This window comes from Triticum dicoccoides, chromosome 6B (genome assembly GCF_002162155.2).
Source record: "Triticum dicoccoides isolate Atlit2015 ecotype Zavitan chromosome 6B, WEW_v2.0, whole genome shotgun sequence".
Taxonomy (NCBI): domain Eukaryota; kingdom Viridiplantae; phylum Streptophyta; class Magnoliopsida; order Poales; family Poaceae; genus Triticum; species Triticum dicoccoides.
In genome coordinates this window covers 272969207-272984872 of record NC_041391.1, presented here as the reverse complement: position 1 = coordinate 272984872, position 15666 = coordinate 272969207, and the positions used below count along the sequence as shown (strand labels likewise).

General features: G+C 49.0%; 1 protein-coding gene across 1 annotated transcript; it reads right to left on the bottom strand.

Moving 5' to 3' along the window:
• Positions 1-283: 283 nt before the first annotated feature.
• Positions 284-8281, bottom strand: LOC119320009 (respiratory burst oxidase homolog protein E-like). Its single transcript, XM_037594155.1, has 13 exons — positions 7488-8281; positions 7262-7421; positions 7104-7152; positions 6780-6893; positions 5809-6681; positions 2636-2731; positions 2032-2147; positions 1780-1950; positions 1517-1676; positions 1264-1449; positions 1038-1166; positions 811-889; positions 284-699 (listed from the first exon to the last, which is right to left on the bottom strand). The coding sequence occupies exons 1-13, from the start codon at positions 8116-8118 to the stop codon at positions 590-592; spliced, it is 2874 nt and encodes a 957-aa protein (XP_037450052.1). The 5' UTR covers positions 8119-8281; the 3' UTR covers positions 284-589.
• Positions 8282-15666: the final 7385 nt, after the last annotated feature.

Here is a 15666-nt window from a genome sequence, read left to right as displayed (position 1 = left end):
CAGAAAATGGACCTTTTGAGGCTTATAGGTTTGAGGGATCTGTTGTGGTTAAAAAACCCATTTTTGAGTTACAAGAGATGTCCTTAGTAATTAGTAACTAGACACACAAATGTGAACATTGAACTGAATGATGTACAGATACGTTGTGAAGATTGGTGCCCTGAATCTCTTTGTTCTTTATAAAGGGCATTTTTTTATTGACTTGTAATGTAGCATTAAGGGGACAAACACAATGAGAACACACCCGGCTTCTTCTGCATAATTGGGATGCACACAATCAACAGTAACACACACTATCACACCGGTAAAGAGCAAAGTTATACAAGACCCAAGGAAGATGGTGCCCTCAGTCTCTTGTATGCTTAAGCTTTGATATTTTTTTACGGGTAGCTATAAACTATACATGCATATCAAATAGAATAGTTTTCCCTCTCATACTGTTAATAAAAATGCTTCTAACTGCCTTCTACTTTATACTATGTACATTTACAAATGGTGAAGAGGGCAAGGTTTTTTCCAAAAAAAACATTGAATTTTTGTAATCAATATTTGTTACTATGGTTATCAGATGTGTTTGTATTCTATTCTATTAGAAATACTCCTTATGGAAATGGAAGCGAGTCGTCGTCTTGTGGCTCATCTCAAGTGATAGTTTCTTCAGTTCTTTAGCTAGTGTGGGCTTCCCACAGTAAAAGACCCCTGCAAGCATGAGCAACTTCAGTGATCAGAATGATACTGTTGATCAATGTTCAACACTGGGTATTTTTAGATGCCTGAGGGAAAAATAAACAAACTGGAGAAGAATATTACCAACTGTCGAACCGGGGTGCTTTGCAGAGATTCTTGTGAACTCTTCCCTCCAGTTAGGTCTTGCAAAATGTGTCCTGACCTGTCATGAGCACATAACACATTTTCAGTTTCTGTCAACCTCAACCACTTCTTTGGCTGAGCCCTGATTTTTGTTTAATTTTGGTAATGAGTTTTTTTCAGTACACATACATAAATTTATCTTATACTATATGTGTGAAGTGTTTTACCCTGGTGCCTGATACTATGTCTATACCATTCTTGGCATGGTTGAGGGCTTGAACCATTGAGAGCAGAGTCGTCCTTGCGTCGCGCTCCTCATACACGCTTGTGAGATAGTTGTGCAGCTCTATGACACCCTGGGTCGCCACCATGAGAACAACATCAAGCATCATCATCAGTAACCAACATGGCAAGATGAGCAGCGGCACAGAAGGAAGGATGAGAGACCGTCACCTTCTTGTCCATTTCAGCAACCTCATCCATCACGCTCTTGAACCACTCGAACGATCCGGGCTCCCTTGTAACCCAGTAGAAGTGTGCGCGGCTTGTCCGGTACGCTCTCCTCTTGTTGCTGCTCGCCGTCGACACGCTGAAGGCGTTGCTGCTGTCCTCAGACCTGCTGGTCTCCATTGATAGGTCCTAAAAAGATACCAAAGGTTTAGGGTCATCGGCACTGAACGATGTTGTTGGGCTCATCAGACCGTACCATCAGCTCATCAGCCAGCTTAATGTTGTTGAGCAGATCCCTTAGAATGCTTATGAAAGGCGTCGCGCCGATCCCGAGACCGACGAGAAGCAAGACGTCGTAGTTCCTGAAATCCTGCGCCGGAGCACCATACGGGCCGTCGACAAGCAACCTCGGAGGGCTGCAGCAGAGACGAGGCATTGCTCAGTTTCAGGTACTTAGTTAAAGAAGGAACTGACAGTGGAGCAGGCATGACATTGACAAGGAGATGCAGTATTAATAACCTCTTCTGTTCTGGCATGCCTAGCTCGCCAAATGAAGCTCTGCTGGGCAGGCATGGCGAGAAGTAGTTCTCGACGAAGATGTGCTTGAGCTCTTGTGTCCAGTCTCCCCTGGTCTGGATATGAACGCTGATGTAGTCATCTCCAGGGGCTGAAGTGATGGAGAAGGGGTGCCTGAACAATGGGGATTAGCTCAATACAGTAGTACAATCCGAGAGCAATGTTGTCTGTTGACAGAATGAGCAGGTGACAAACCATTCAAACGGAGAAATTGTTGGGCACTGAAGGAAAACATATTGTCCACTTCTGTATCTGAACCCGTAGGGCTTTGACATCGTTATAGTCAGCACATTTCCTGGTAGAAGGCACACCTGAGGGCATGATCAAATTAAGTAAGAGCATGAGCATGTGTTGGCCTAGTTTCATTGCTTCACGCTGGTTAAGGAAAAGTTAATAATGTACACCATTCTTTGTGTTTATCCTTATTTTTCTTCATCAGCCTTATAAATGGTGAAGATGTTGATTTTGATCCCAAGTGATTTCAAATGTTCAATATCGATCAATTCTGGATGCCCTTATCCTACCACCCCCATCCACATGACAATATCCTGATTTATATAAAAATAATAATAATAGAAATTCCAAAACGATAAGCCCGAAAGAGAAAAAACATTTCATTTTTGTTGGCATGGCAGGGGAGAAATGGATCACAAGGCCTAATCAGCGCACCTTGGATAATGCATGCAAATTATGGTCTTTCTATTTACTCTTTATTTTATTTACCCGGAGTTGTGATTAATACTATTAGTGTTTGGCGTTCAGACACTGAACTTTGGTTTCAGATTCTCGGTTACCTTACCTTGAGGATCTTGGCCGCATAGGCCTTGGAACGCAACGCTCGCAGCGTTCGTTCACCGACGTGAAGGGCGAACGGCACGGCTATGTACATCCACGTCTGCAGTTCACCACAAAGATCAATAACAATGTTAGCACCAGATAAATCCCCTGACAGGCAGGTCCAAGTCACCAAGTGTAGAAAGTCACGGGTCCATTGTACTATCTGAGATAAGCATGGCGACTACCGGCGGTACGGTGGTGGAGCACACGCGATTGAATTCTGGTTGATTCGTCTCGTCATCGGCGCACGGGCACAGGAGCACGACGAGACAGCGGCACTGGTGCGGCGTGATGGCGTCTGCCCGTGCCCGATGCGAACGTGCGTTAATGGCATGCGGATATGCTTGAGGGTTCCTGACAAAAACGCGCCACCAACCCGACATGGTGTCGCCCGTGTGCAGCGGCAGGGCGATACGGTCGCGGTCGCCCGTACCGAGCCAAACACGAGATTCTGCGAGTAGAGAGCCTCACGTACGCGTCGTGTACAGTGCGCATGACCATGATGTCTAATCACTTCACAAACAACTCGTTTACTACCTACTCTATAGTGATTAACTCACTGCTGCAAGGTGGAGCACTGGCCAAGGTCTTTGCAGTGTAAATTCCTCTACCTATAGTGAATGGACATTGATCATCTTTTTTACAAGTGGACATTAATTATCTCCGCTGTACCAGTATGCACGGTGCAACTGCGTTCTTCTTTATAGATTAGATTATTAAGAGCATCTTCAACAGCAGCGCTATATAAGCGCCGCGCTGAAAAATCAGTGCTTTTTGCGCGCACTACCGCTCCAGACGCTCCAGCGGAGGCGCAAAAACGGCACGCGCGGCATATCCAGTTCAGCGCGCCGGCCGAAACGCCATCGCGCGCCGCTTATTTGCTGCGCCCGCTCCCGCGCTGGACTTTCGAGCGCTCGCCCGCAACTTCACCTATCCCATCCAGTCGCTGGCGCCGCCGCCGCCCGCGCCAACCCATTTCTTCCGGTGACTATTCCGGCGCTTCCCCGGCCTATCCCTGCGGCGCCGCGGCTTCCCCGTCTCCCTCTAGTGACCGCCGCCCGTCACGCGCGCAGTCCTCCGACGAACAACGCCTAGCCGCCCGCTGCCGCTCGGCGCCCGCAAGGTGTTCGACAAAACGCCCCAATGTTGGTGCATGTGGTTTGTGGTTTTTATAGCCTAGTTTAAATTGAACATTGTAGATGAGTTTATCGTATGATTCTTTCGAAGAAGAATTTGATATGGAAGAGGAGGAGGATCTTGCAATGATCTTAACTATGCACATCAATAAAAAACCGAAGCACGGTGGTTCGGTTATGGGTCCGCAGAAAATTTGGAGGGATGGTATCGATGCCCACAACAGATTGATGAGGCAATATTTTGTGGAGAATCCCACATACCCCGAATCGTACTTTCGTCGCCGGTTTAGGATGAGCACCAAATTGTTCAGGCGCATTGTAGAGAAACTAGCGAGCCATGACCAGTTTTTTTAGCAAAGGAGCAATGCCGCCGAATAGTTCGGGCATAGCACCTTTCAGAAGGTGACAGCCGCTTTGCTTATGTTGGCGTACGATATACCCGTTGATCTAGTTGATGATCACTTGGCCATGGGTGAGAGCCAAGCCATCATGTGTGTCAAGCGCTTCACAGTCGGAATTGTGCAAGTGTTCGGCCAGGAGTATTTGAGATCTCCCAATGCTGAAGACGCCGCAAGGCTATTGGAGATGAACAAAGCTCGCGGTTTCCCAGGTATGCTTGGCTCAATAGATTGCATGCGTTGAAGTTGGAAGAATTGTCCTAAGGCATGGCATGGGCAATTCCACGGTCAAAAAAAGGGTTTCACTATAATAATTGAAGCGGTGGCCGATCAAGAGACTTGGATTTGGCATGCTTTTTTTGGAATGCCTGGATCTTTGAATGACATCAACGTTGTCAACCGGTCACCACTGATGAATAAGATTGCAAATGGTGAACTGCCACTGGTGCAGTTTGTAGCAAATGGTCGTACATATAACTATGGCTACTATCTTGCGGATGGCATCTACCCGAAGTGGTAAACATTTGTGAAGCCGTTGAAAAAATCGGAAGGTAAGAAAAATCTTGATTTCCACAATGCTCAGGCGGCGGCTAGGAAAGATGTGGAGAGAGCTTTTGGGATTTTGCAAGCCTAATTTGCTAATATGAGAGGACCGGCTAGATTTTGGGATCAAAAGATGCTTTGATACATCATGCACGCTTGTGTGATCATGCACAACATGATCATTGAGAATGAGCGTGGCCAAGATGTAGACTAATCTCACTATGAGCTATTGGGACATCCCGTGCGAGTGCGGCGGAGGGCTGAAAGGGTGACCCGTTTTGTTGCCTCATATCATGTCATTCGACGTCCCGAAGCGCATGATGATCTTCAGAAGAATCTATTGAGAAGTGGTGGGCTTAAAATGGCCGCAAAGAGCATCATGATTTGTGCATTTAATGTTGTATTGTTGAATTATTTGTTGAATTGAAAGATAACTATTTGTTTGAGTTGTAATAACGAAATTGAACTATTTATTGTTGATTTATTTTGTTTATGTTTGATCTTCTTGCTTGTGTTTGGAGCGCATATGTTGTTTGTGCGAGAGCGCGCGCTGCATTTTAGCGCGCCTGTTAGAGCTACGCGCGCTAAATTTACCGCGGGTGCTGGAGCCAGCGCTCCTCGCCACGCCAAAGCAAGCGATCGGCGCGCTGCAAACTGATTTTTAGAGCGCCGCGCGTTGGACGGCTGTTGAAGATGCTCTAAGTATATTGTATATCCGAAGCACGTAAAGGAAATAAGCTGCCGGTGGCTTGGATCTCAAGAATATCATGGGCGCAACGTTTGAACTACATTGTCTTTCCTTTTACGTGGTGCCCGGTGCCCATCAGCTTAACAGCCAAGACGACGACCCTAGTGCCCGTGCAATCGCGATGCTTTTCTTTTGGAAGGCCCAAATCAGACAAGTGTCAGCGTCATGAAATAAAATTTGGTAAAATAAGTACACGCCGCAGTCATTAACCAACAACTAAAGACAACCGCGACAGTAACAATGCAGCGAAGATAAAAAGTAAGTACTTCTTACAGAGAAGTGAAGGAACTAGTGGTAAGTAATTACGTACCGTCCTCTGGTACCACTTAGTGACGAGGAAGATGAACCAGCCGTGCACCAGCAGCAGGAGGTAGACGACGACGAGCAGGTGGTGGGAGTACCAGAAGGCGTTGAACCCGGCGAGGTGGCCCAGCGGGGACGGCAGCCGGGTCCGGGTGGACGCCCTCCGCAGCGGCCGCGCCGCCAGGGTGAAGGACACGGCCATCAGCACCACCATCACCACCCCGGTCACGCCCACCACGCCCGACAGCAGGCTCCTGTACGTCGGCCTCTCCTCCACGAAGTAGCCGGCCAGCGGCCGGTACTCCCCCGGGCTCGACGCGATCAGCCGCGGGAAGTCGCACGCCAGATGATTCCCCGCGTGCAGGCAGATCCCCGCCGCGATCGCCATGGCTATCACCATGTGGAAGGCGATGCAGTCGTCGAAGGGCACGAGGAAGCGCGTCCACGAGGAGCGGAGCCGCGTGAGCGTGATGCGGCAGACGGGGAGGAGCACGAGCGCCATGTTGAGCTTCAGCGTCTCGGCGGCGCCCTTGGCCGTCGGCAGGCAGTACCCCATCACCTCGAACGCCACCGACCGGCGGTACTGCGCGAACCTCCACGCGAACAGCGCCGCCATCGCCGCGACCCACAGCGCGAGCACCCACGCGCGCCGCCAGTTCTCCTCCGCCGCCACGCGCGCCCTACCCGCCGCGCGCCACGGGCTCCACCGCCACCCGCTCCGTCCTGACGCTGCCGTCGCCGCCGGCTTTTCCTGCTGCTGCGCGCCCCCGTCGGCGATGTCCTGGCTCCACTGCGCCGCGCTGCCGCTGCCGCTGCTGAGCGGCCGGCTGTAGCTCATGTAGGCGTCGCGCTGCAGGAGCAGCGCCTCCAGCTGCCATAGCTGCATGCCCCCACGTGCCGTACCCCGTACGTACGTGCCATGTCAAATACGTACAATACCTAGGAAGTAGTGCTACTGTGTTTGTACGGGTGCGGTACCTCTATGTAGCCGAGGCCCTCCGGGTCGAGCTCCTCCATGATGAGCAACGCGTACTCCTCGGCCTGCTCCTTGAGCTTCGAGAGCTTGTTCGCCGACGCGCTCAGGACGATCAGCTGCCGGAATCAAGCAGTGATTAACAAATGGTACTAGTAATTAAATTTCATTACAGTAAGCAAGCAGTAATATGTCGGCAGTGACCAAGCATGACGCAGCAGCAGTTCAGCAGTATCGAATCTTCCAAACTTGTTACCGTTCGGCGGTTTAAACTAGGAGTAGTGGTACTGTAATAAGGAGCAGATTCGTTTAGTGGATCAAGGCGGCACCTCCTGCACTTCCTCCCTCGTGATCCTCCCGTCGACGTTGGTGTCCACCCTGAAATTTGTTTTGGCAATGGCAGCAGGAAATGCGTGAGCCACCTGCGCGGACCGGAGCGAACAGGGGAACGACGTGATCGTTAGGTGGCTGGCTGGGCCGTACGTACATGTCGAAGAAGATTTGCAGCCGCGCGTCGAAGCTCTGGTCGGAGATTTGGAGCCAGAAGTCGTGGAGCTCCTCCTTGGTCACCCGCTGGAGGTTCTGCCGCCGCCGCCGCGCCAGCGCGTCGAAGAAGCCCACCGCGAACTCCTTCGAGTCCACCATCCCTGAAACCGACCGTCAATGGTGAACTCGCGATCATGTCGTGAACCGAAGTGCCATGCACGGCGTACCGATGCAGTCGCCGAAGTCTTCGCGGGCGAGGAGGCCGTCGCGGGAGAGGGCGTCGAAGCGCTCCTCGACGGCGCCCCAGAGCGCGATGGCCTCGGCGGAGCCCGTGGCGCGGCTGATGAACTGGAGGCCCTTCAGCGCGCGCCTCGCGCCGGAGAGCGAGCGGTCCAGCCTGGCCTGGACGCGGCGCCGCTCTCGGGACGCCATCGCCGCCTCCCGCTGCTGCTCGGGCGCCGCCGCCGGCGACCGCAGCCACGCGAACGTCCTGCGTATCATGGACGAGGTTGACGAGCTCCGGCTCAGGTTGCGCCCGCTCCCCGGCGTGTGCGTCCCGGCCCCGGCCAGCGCCGTCGGCCCCGCGGTGGGCGTCACGCTGCGCACCACCATGGACTCCTCGTCCAGCTCCAGCATGACCTCCACGAGGTCGCTCTGATCCGCGAGAAACGCCGGCAGCATTCCGACGCTGCTACCGGCACCGCCCGCGGCCGACGTCGACGCGAGGAGCTCGTCGCTGTGCGACGTGATGAACGACTCGTTGTCGGACGCGTCGGTGTGGTCCTCGCCGATGTAATCCGCGATGCGCCGGAGCCCAGCACGGCGGCCGCTGCCCAGACCTCGCGACGGCGTCCACATGACGGGCCACCGGTCTCCCAACCCCGCCTGTCCCGTCCCTACCGCTGCTATCTTCTCCGTCCACGAAGCATATCCATGGTTCACCCGTGGGCTGTAGCCGTTGCTCTGCTCTGCTTCACCTTGGTACTAGGAGTAGTTTATTTTACCTGGCGTGGTTGCGCCTCGTCGCAAGTGAAGCTGAGGGTGAGCTGGATGTAGGTATATGCTCCGCTCGATCGGGAGTCCTGCTTCTCCACCTTGGTTGGGACTCGGTGCGCCAAGTCCGTCCGACGATTCCGAGTGGACCAGATGGAGAAAGTAGGCGAACGGTGGGCGTTGTGTGGTGTAGTCCTGGCCATGGGAAGCCCGGCCCGGCCCGAAAAAACCTGACCCGGCCCGGCCCGACGTTCCCCCCAGGCTGGACTCGGGCCTAGTTTTTGAGCCTGAAGGCCGGGCCGGGCCGGCCCCGTCGTTTTTGCATTTTTCTAAAGGTCAGCCGGGCCGGCCCGGAGCCTGACGGGCTTTTACGTGCTCGGGCCGGGCTTGAGCCCAGAAACACAAGCCCGATGGCCGGGCCGGGCCGGGCTCGAGCTTGGGTTTTTTGTGTCGGGCTTGGCTAGGCCCGGCGCTAAGCCCGACCCGGTCCGAGGTTTGGCCAGGTATAGTGTGGTGCGACAAGCGAATGGAACTATTCATTGTTTAAAAAAAAATTACGGTCACCCACCATAGCTACAACGTCCTTAAGATGTCAGGAAGCTGCAGCATCATCACGGTCGCCTGCGAGAAGAAAGACGTGGTGTGCTCTCTCGAGCGTGCCTACCAGGCTGCGACGGTCGAGGACCCAGGTGATGAGGGTGTTGTTTGCCCTCCTGAGGCCGTCCCCAAGAAGAAGAAGCAGCTGCTTCACCAAGGACATCAGAAGGGTGGGATGCACTACAAAAAAATACACTTCCGTCATGATACGTGTTTGTCACAGTAGGTCGCGTTTTTTGTCATGCATGTACATTCATGACGATTTTATGACAAAATCAAGATAGTCATACCTGTGTTGTCGTAAAAGTGTTCCATGACATTACAAAAATTATCATCACAGAAGTTTTCACTTCCATGATGATAAATCACGCGTCTCAGAAGTGCTTTCGTTAAGGGTGACCGACACGTGGCATCCATCGTAACAGAACGCCGTTAAGCTATCGAGTCGGGTTTTGAATCCGATAACCCGTTAACAGTCCCGACCAATGGGGATTTTCCACGTGTAAAATCATCATTGGCTGAAGGAGACACGTGTCAGGTCCGCGTTGGCACAGGTGTCACTCATCCGATGGGCGAGACGCGTCGATGATATGTTGACACGTGGACCGGTCCATCAAGTTTAAATGGGTCGGCCCAACTAAAGGCCCACAAGATTTTGCGGACCATAATGGGCCGGCCCAGCTAAAGGCCCACAAGATTTTGCAGACCATAATGGGCTGGCCCAGCTAAAGGCCCACAAGATTTTGCGGACCATAATGGGCCGGCCCAGGTAAAGGCCCACAAAATTCTTGCGGATCATAATGGGCCGGCCCAGCTAAAGGCCCACGAGATTTCGCCGACATTAATGGGCCGACCCAGCTGTAGGCCCACAATATTTTGAGGACCCTAGTAGGCCGGCCCATTAACTGGCTGCCATGTTTTGGGCCAAATGCCGGCCCATATTTGATCCGGTTCATTAATGGCCTGCCACGTTCCGGGCCTAACAATGGCCCATATGAGATCCGTCCCGTTAAAAGCCTACCACGTTCTGGGCCAAATTACGGCCCAGATCAGGTCTGGCCTTTTTAAGAGGCTTTGGGCTAAATTATGACCCATATCAGATTCGGCCCGTCAACTGGACGCTATGTTTTTGGGCCCACTTACTAAAGGCCCATTTAGTAATTCAGCCTGATATTAGTTTCGGCCTATTAAGGGCCCGTTAACATTTCGGCCCTATATTAATTTCGGCCTGTTAAAAGCCCGTCATATAGTTGGGCCTAACTACGGCCCGGTTTGCATCCAGCCTGCTCGCAACCGATAACTGATTGGGCCAAACAAGGACCGAGACAATTTTGGCCTATTAAAAGCCCGTGATTTGATTCGCACAATAGTGGGTCGGGGTCCATTTCGGGTTGCTGCCGACCCGTGAGCTGTTTAGCACGTTTCAGGCCCAACCTACTTCTCAGCCTCCTAAAAGCCCATTGAGTTTTTGCGAAAAGAGGGCCGGGAGTTACTCGGCCTATTAAAAGCCCGAATCTACTAGCGGGCCAGTTTACTTTTGGCCTTTTAACAGACCAAGATGACGGGGCCCGATTATGATTGTATGATGGCCCGATTATGTACCGTAATTTTACGGTTTGGCCGGTTTACTGCGAAGACAAGATATATATACAGTAAAATAACTGCAGCATCGTGAATAAGAAAAAACCTAGACTATACAATAAAGATATTACAGCATATTACATCCACTGGCATCAAAGTTCGCCACTATAATAATAAAGCACAAGCAGACAACAGATTACATACACTGGGCATCAAAGATCGCCACCAGTGCAAATAAACACGCCGACAAAATAATAAACAAAACTGACAACACTTCAATAGAGTTCAAGAAAGTTTAGCCCTGCTGGGGAGCTGTAGCGCAAGCAGCCGAGCAAGATGATGAGACTGCGCTTGTTCAATACTTATATCTTCCTCGCTCTGAAAGATAAACAAGCAGATAAATGACAGGTTTTGCACATAAAAGTACTAGTGTTGACAATTCATCACATTTCTTACTGACCAATAAAGTGACACAATTTAAAATTGCATTAACACAATATGGTATTGTTCAGGTCAAGACATGGCAGGAAATGACATTGTGAAGGAGTTGGCAGCTTCACGACACCACTGGATTATAGATCAAGAACTCATAAGTATCAATGGCTAGTGTGTTGTCAATTTATCCCATTTCAGATTGGCAAATAAAGAGACGGTTTAAATAATAGTAGAATGATATGACATTGTTCATAGTTAAGACATTGCAGAATATGACATTGTGCTGTAGTGGGTAGGTTCACCACACCACTGGATTACGGATGAAGAACAGAAGCATACATGCAGTGCAAAAGAAGATCACTTGCTCTGTATAGTTTTATTTACATGGTATGAAGAAGGAACTTGGTTGTACAACTGAAAACTTAAATTGAGAAGGACAAACTTTTGTTTATGAACTACATAATAAACTTTAAACATGCAATTTGATGCAAACACCAAAAATAAATAGTTGTTGTAGTCATGCCTAACCAAATATACACAACATAGTTTGAAGGCTTGAGAAGGACAAACTTACATTATTGGTGAAGACACGCTCTATAAAGCCCTTGTCCATGCTGATGGGGGGGGCAATTCAAGAAGTTTACCATAGAATCTTCTTCATAAGCATTGCCTTTATTCTACATTTTGTTAAGAGTAAATATAGATGTGATAATATACGAAAAAATGAAGAATATTTAAGATAAGATGAAGAGTGATGCTACATAACCAAGTAAATGTAAGTGCAACGATACAGGCAAAAGATACAACCAAGAGCAATGCACATCTAAACTTCTTCAGTACCAACCTTATGGTAAGAGTAAATATAGATCTGATGTGTAGAAAATGAAGGGCAAAGGAAAATGAGCTGCAGAGTGATGGTACATGAATAACTACCTGTCATTATAAGTACACTGATAAAGGACAACATGTACTTACAAGAACAATGCAGAGCTAAAAAAATCATTGGCATTGAGATATATTCTACACTAATGTAACCATTCATACAGATCAGATAATTTGGAGTGAACAATTGATAAGCAAACTATCATGCATACTGCTGTCACATAATGAACCAGGTATGTATGCAAGTACAGTGATACAGGACAACAGGTACTAACAAGAGCAAAGCAGCGGGCATCATATTTGCGATATCATGTCGTTCTTTTCAAACCGGAATTCTTCTTCAAGCAGATTTCCTGCAAAAAACATCCGTAAGGCACATGCGGAAAAGTAGAAGTTCAAATTGTCATGTGATTTCATAGACAGTACCTCATCCCGGGAACGAGACCAGTGCATAACAAGGTTTTTCCATTCAATGTCTTCTAAATTTAACATATGAGACTTCACCGGAAATTCGTTTATAGACTTGCCATCAAAGTGTGATTTCCTCAGGTAACACCAATACTGCTGCAATGCTTCCTTGAAAAGCACAAGCAAGCTTTGCTCGTCATGACTATCCAGATTGACCCTCTCCTAGTTACAACAATGTAATGTAAATCATTGATGTGTTCAATCAGCAGAAAACAGGAAAATAATAACCATGAATAATAGCACTTACACGTAAGTTGGACATGAAGATATGAAAATGGTGTTTGTCTTCACTATAATCTTCCCATGATGGGAATATATGCATGTAGTCCCTAACAACATTGAAAGCATTGTATTTTAAACTGGGAATAAATGGAATGGGGTTCCAATCTGCAGGAATTTGCCATCCCTGCAGTTGGGATAGGTCTTCGGCCGGTGGACTTGCTGTACTTTTTGCTGGAGTGGGATTTTTCTGTGGTACGACTGGTGCTATGGCAAATGAAATCGGTATACCTTTTGCTGGAGTGCAGGTCATGTGTGGTGGGGCTAGTGGTGTGGCCAGTGAAGTATGGGTACAGTCTGCTGGAGTCGGTCCTACGTTTTGTGTCACTGGTTGTACAGCCAATATAAGTGGGGTGCTGTCTGATTTCTCTGGCACCACCACGTTTTTCAAGGACTTTGCTGGTGCTCCTTCAGGTTCGTCAACCACCCTCTTCCTTTTTGATGTTTGATGCACAAGAACAGCATTTGAGTGGGAAAATATGGTATGATGACAAATGGAATATGTATTGATAATGGATGGGCATGGCATCTCGACATATATGATGAGTAAGCTAAGCAGATGGCGGTGCAACAAAGTAGAAAAAATGCAAGACAACATATGCAAGATATGCGCAATCAATAAAATCTTGCCAAATTAGAACATGCACCTTGATGGGTGAACAGGACAGGCCATCTGCCTTTGACTCCTCAAGGTTAGAATAGTCATTAGAATCATATTCTGAACAAGAATCAACAGGTGGGGAGCGTATGAGTTTCATTGCATCCAGAATGGCACTCAATGCCTTGTTGCCAATTTTGTAAGTCATTGCAGTGTTTAGCTTCAAGAGTGGACTGCTGCTAGTGCGACACAAAGCAGCTACACAGATCATAATGTAGATATAACGCAGAGAGTACATATTAAAGAAGAATGGAAAAGGAACATGGTAAAGAAGAGCAATCAGATTTTGGATAATAAAATGTTGGTTGCGTAGTGCCCACACATGATGAACCAGGGCGCATTAAGAATGCAACTCCCAGCTATCTCTCGACCATTTCAGGCGGTTGGATGAAGATCCTACGTCTCCTAACCCTTCTTCTTCCTCGTCTCTGATTCTTCCCATACAGAACACCGCACGGGCCGCCGGCCGGACCACCGGCCCCCAATGCCTGTGTTCCTCCGCCACCCCCACCCCCACCCCCGCCCCAACCCCCACCCGCGTCGAGTTTTCTTCGTTAGGCGAGGGCCCACAACCACCCGAGCCCCTTCGTTCGCACCGGCAAACTCCGACGAGCTCTAAAAAATCGACTGACCCAATTTTGAAATTTAGTCTACTGTGATTTAACTAGTGTGGAATATAAAAGGGGAAAACCATAAGCATTGGGAGTATAGTGTTGAGCGTGCCATGGCGGATCTGAAGGTGCAAACCGGACAAAGGCAACTTCGCAATCAAGACAAGAAATCAGAGTAAAGCAGTGGCGATCTATTTTCTTGCTGCGATAAATAAGTTGAGCAGATATGAAAGAGTACCGCCTCTGGTGCGGCGCCGTGTATCCATCTGTTGAGAATTTGACGGTGCTGCGGGTAACGATGGCTGTTGGCGGCATGGAAGCAGATCTAGGAGGGTAGACGGTGGCGGCGAGACACGGTGGACGAGACGGTCGTAGGAGCGGCGCCGACAAGGTGGACGACGGTGGGGATGAAGCGAGAGGACGGGATGCAAGGATCCCGGTCCGAGGCCGTGGATGAGAGAGGTCGATCTCTTGTAATGGACGGCGGCGTCGGTGTATCAGCTCCGGCATGGTGGAGGAGGACGATGGTGGATGGGGTGGCGGATGGCGGCGGACGGAGGAGGGTGGGGTGGAGAGAGTGTTTTGGCGCCCACGGAGTACGAATGGGGAAAAGGGAGGTAGAGAGGAAGGGGAACCATGTATTCAGGGCGCGCTTGTCTCAAATGCGAGGAAATTTACAAACTTAGCCCCCGTTTCAAATTTCCTACATCACAACAATATTAGTCGGTTGGGGATAGGACGGTAATCTCGCATACACCGAATATTTGCTGATGAGAGTTTGTTTTTGGCGCCCATCGTGTATGAATATGAATCGGGGAGGGAGTCGATTTCGGCCGAGGACACATTGTGTTTTGGCACCCACCGTGTATGAATCCGGGTGAGAGGCGGTTACATCATGTTTGGGTGAAATTACAAACCTACCCCTATCGAAACCTATAGAAATCCAGTAGATAGGCTTTGCGTGGCAGGGATAGGCAGTAGTAATTTCCATCTCGCAGATTTTGGTATCGGGCGGTTACTGTGACTTTCCCCGCTTCGTTGAAATTTTGCAGAGTGCACGTTTACCGTGCCAACTCAATTCGAATCCCGTTTGTATTCTATTTTTTCGGGCGGGATCCATTTTCAATTGGAATTACATTCTATATACATCATTTTTTATATATACTTTCAAAAGCATAACAAAGAATTCTGCTCCTTTATATGTATAATATATTTACAAATACAATGATCTAAAAATATTAAGGTTGAATTCAAAAAAAATTAACCAAATTATGTTCTACTAAAATGTATGGATCAGTAATATCTACATATTAAATAACATAGATGTGCATGAATTCATATGAGTATGCATGTTTGATAGATCAATTTTGGTTCGAGTATGGATTACATGTATCATCATCTCGAATTCAAATATTTGAATCCCTTTTATGTTCACTCCTTTCACGCCCATCTCTCTCGCATGCATGCTCCTTCAGGTAGCTATCACTCTCTTTTCTCGAGCTCACCCGCACGCTCACTTCATGTTTCTCCTATCCTCGCAAACATGGTCTCTCGACGTCTCCCTTGAGAAGTGTCACACTCTCCCTACCATTATACATTACACGGTTTTCATTATCTCTCACGTCTCTACTGTTCTCTCGTATCAGTCGGTACCTAAGCTTTCTTTTTCACCGCCACACACAGTCTCCACTCGTCTTTCGCTTTGTCTTTCTCTCTATGGGTTTCTCTCACACACCCTATATGCCTCTACATATGACTCATACCACTAAAATTACTCTCTCTCTCTCTCTCTCCTGTAGACACAACATTTGTTGCGGCCTCCTTTTTGTCTCCATCCCAGACTGACATTATTCATTTGTTTACCGATCAAACAACCCCCCCCCCCTCTCTCTCACACAGACA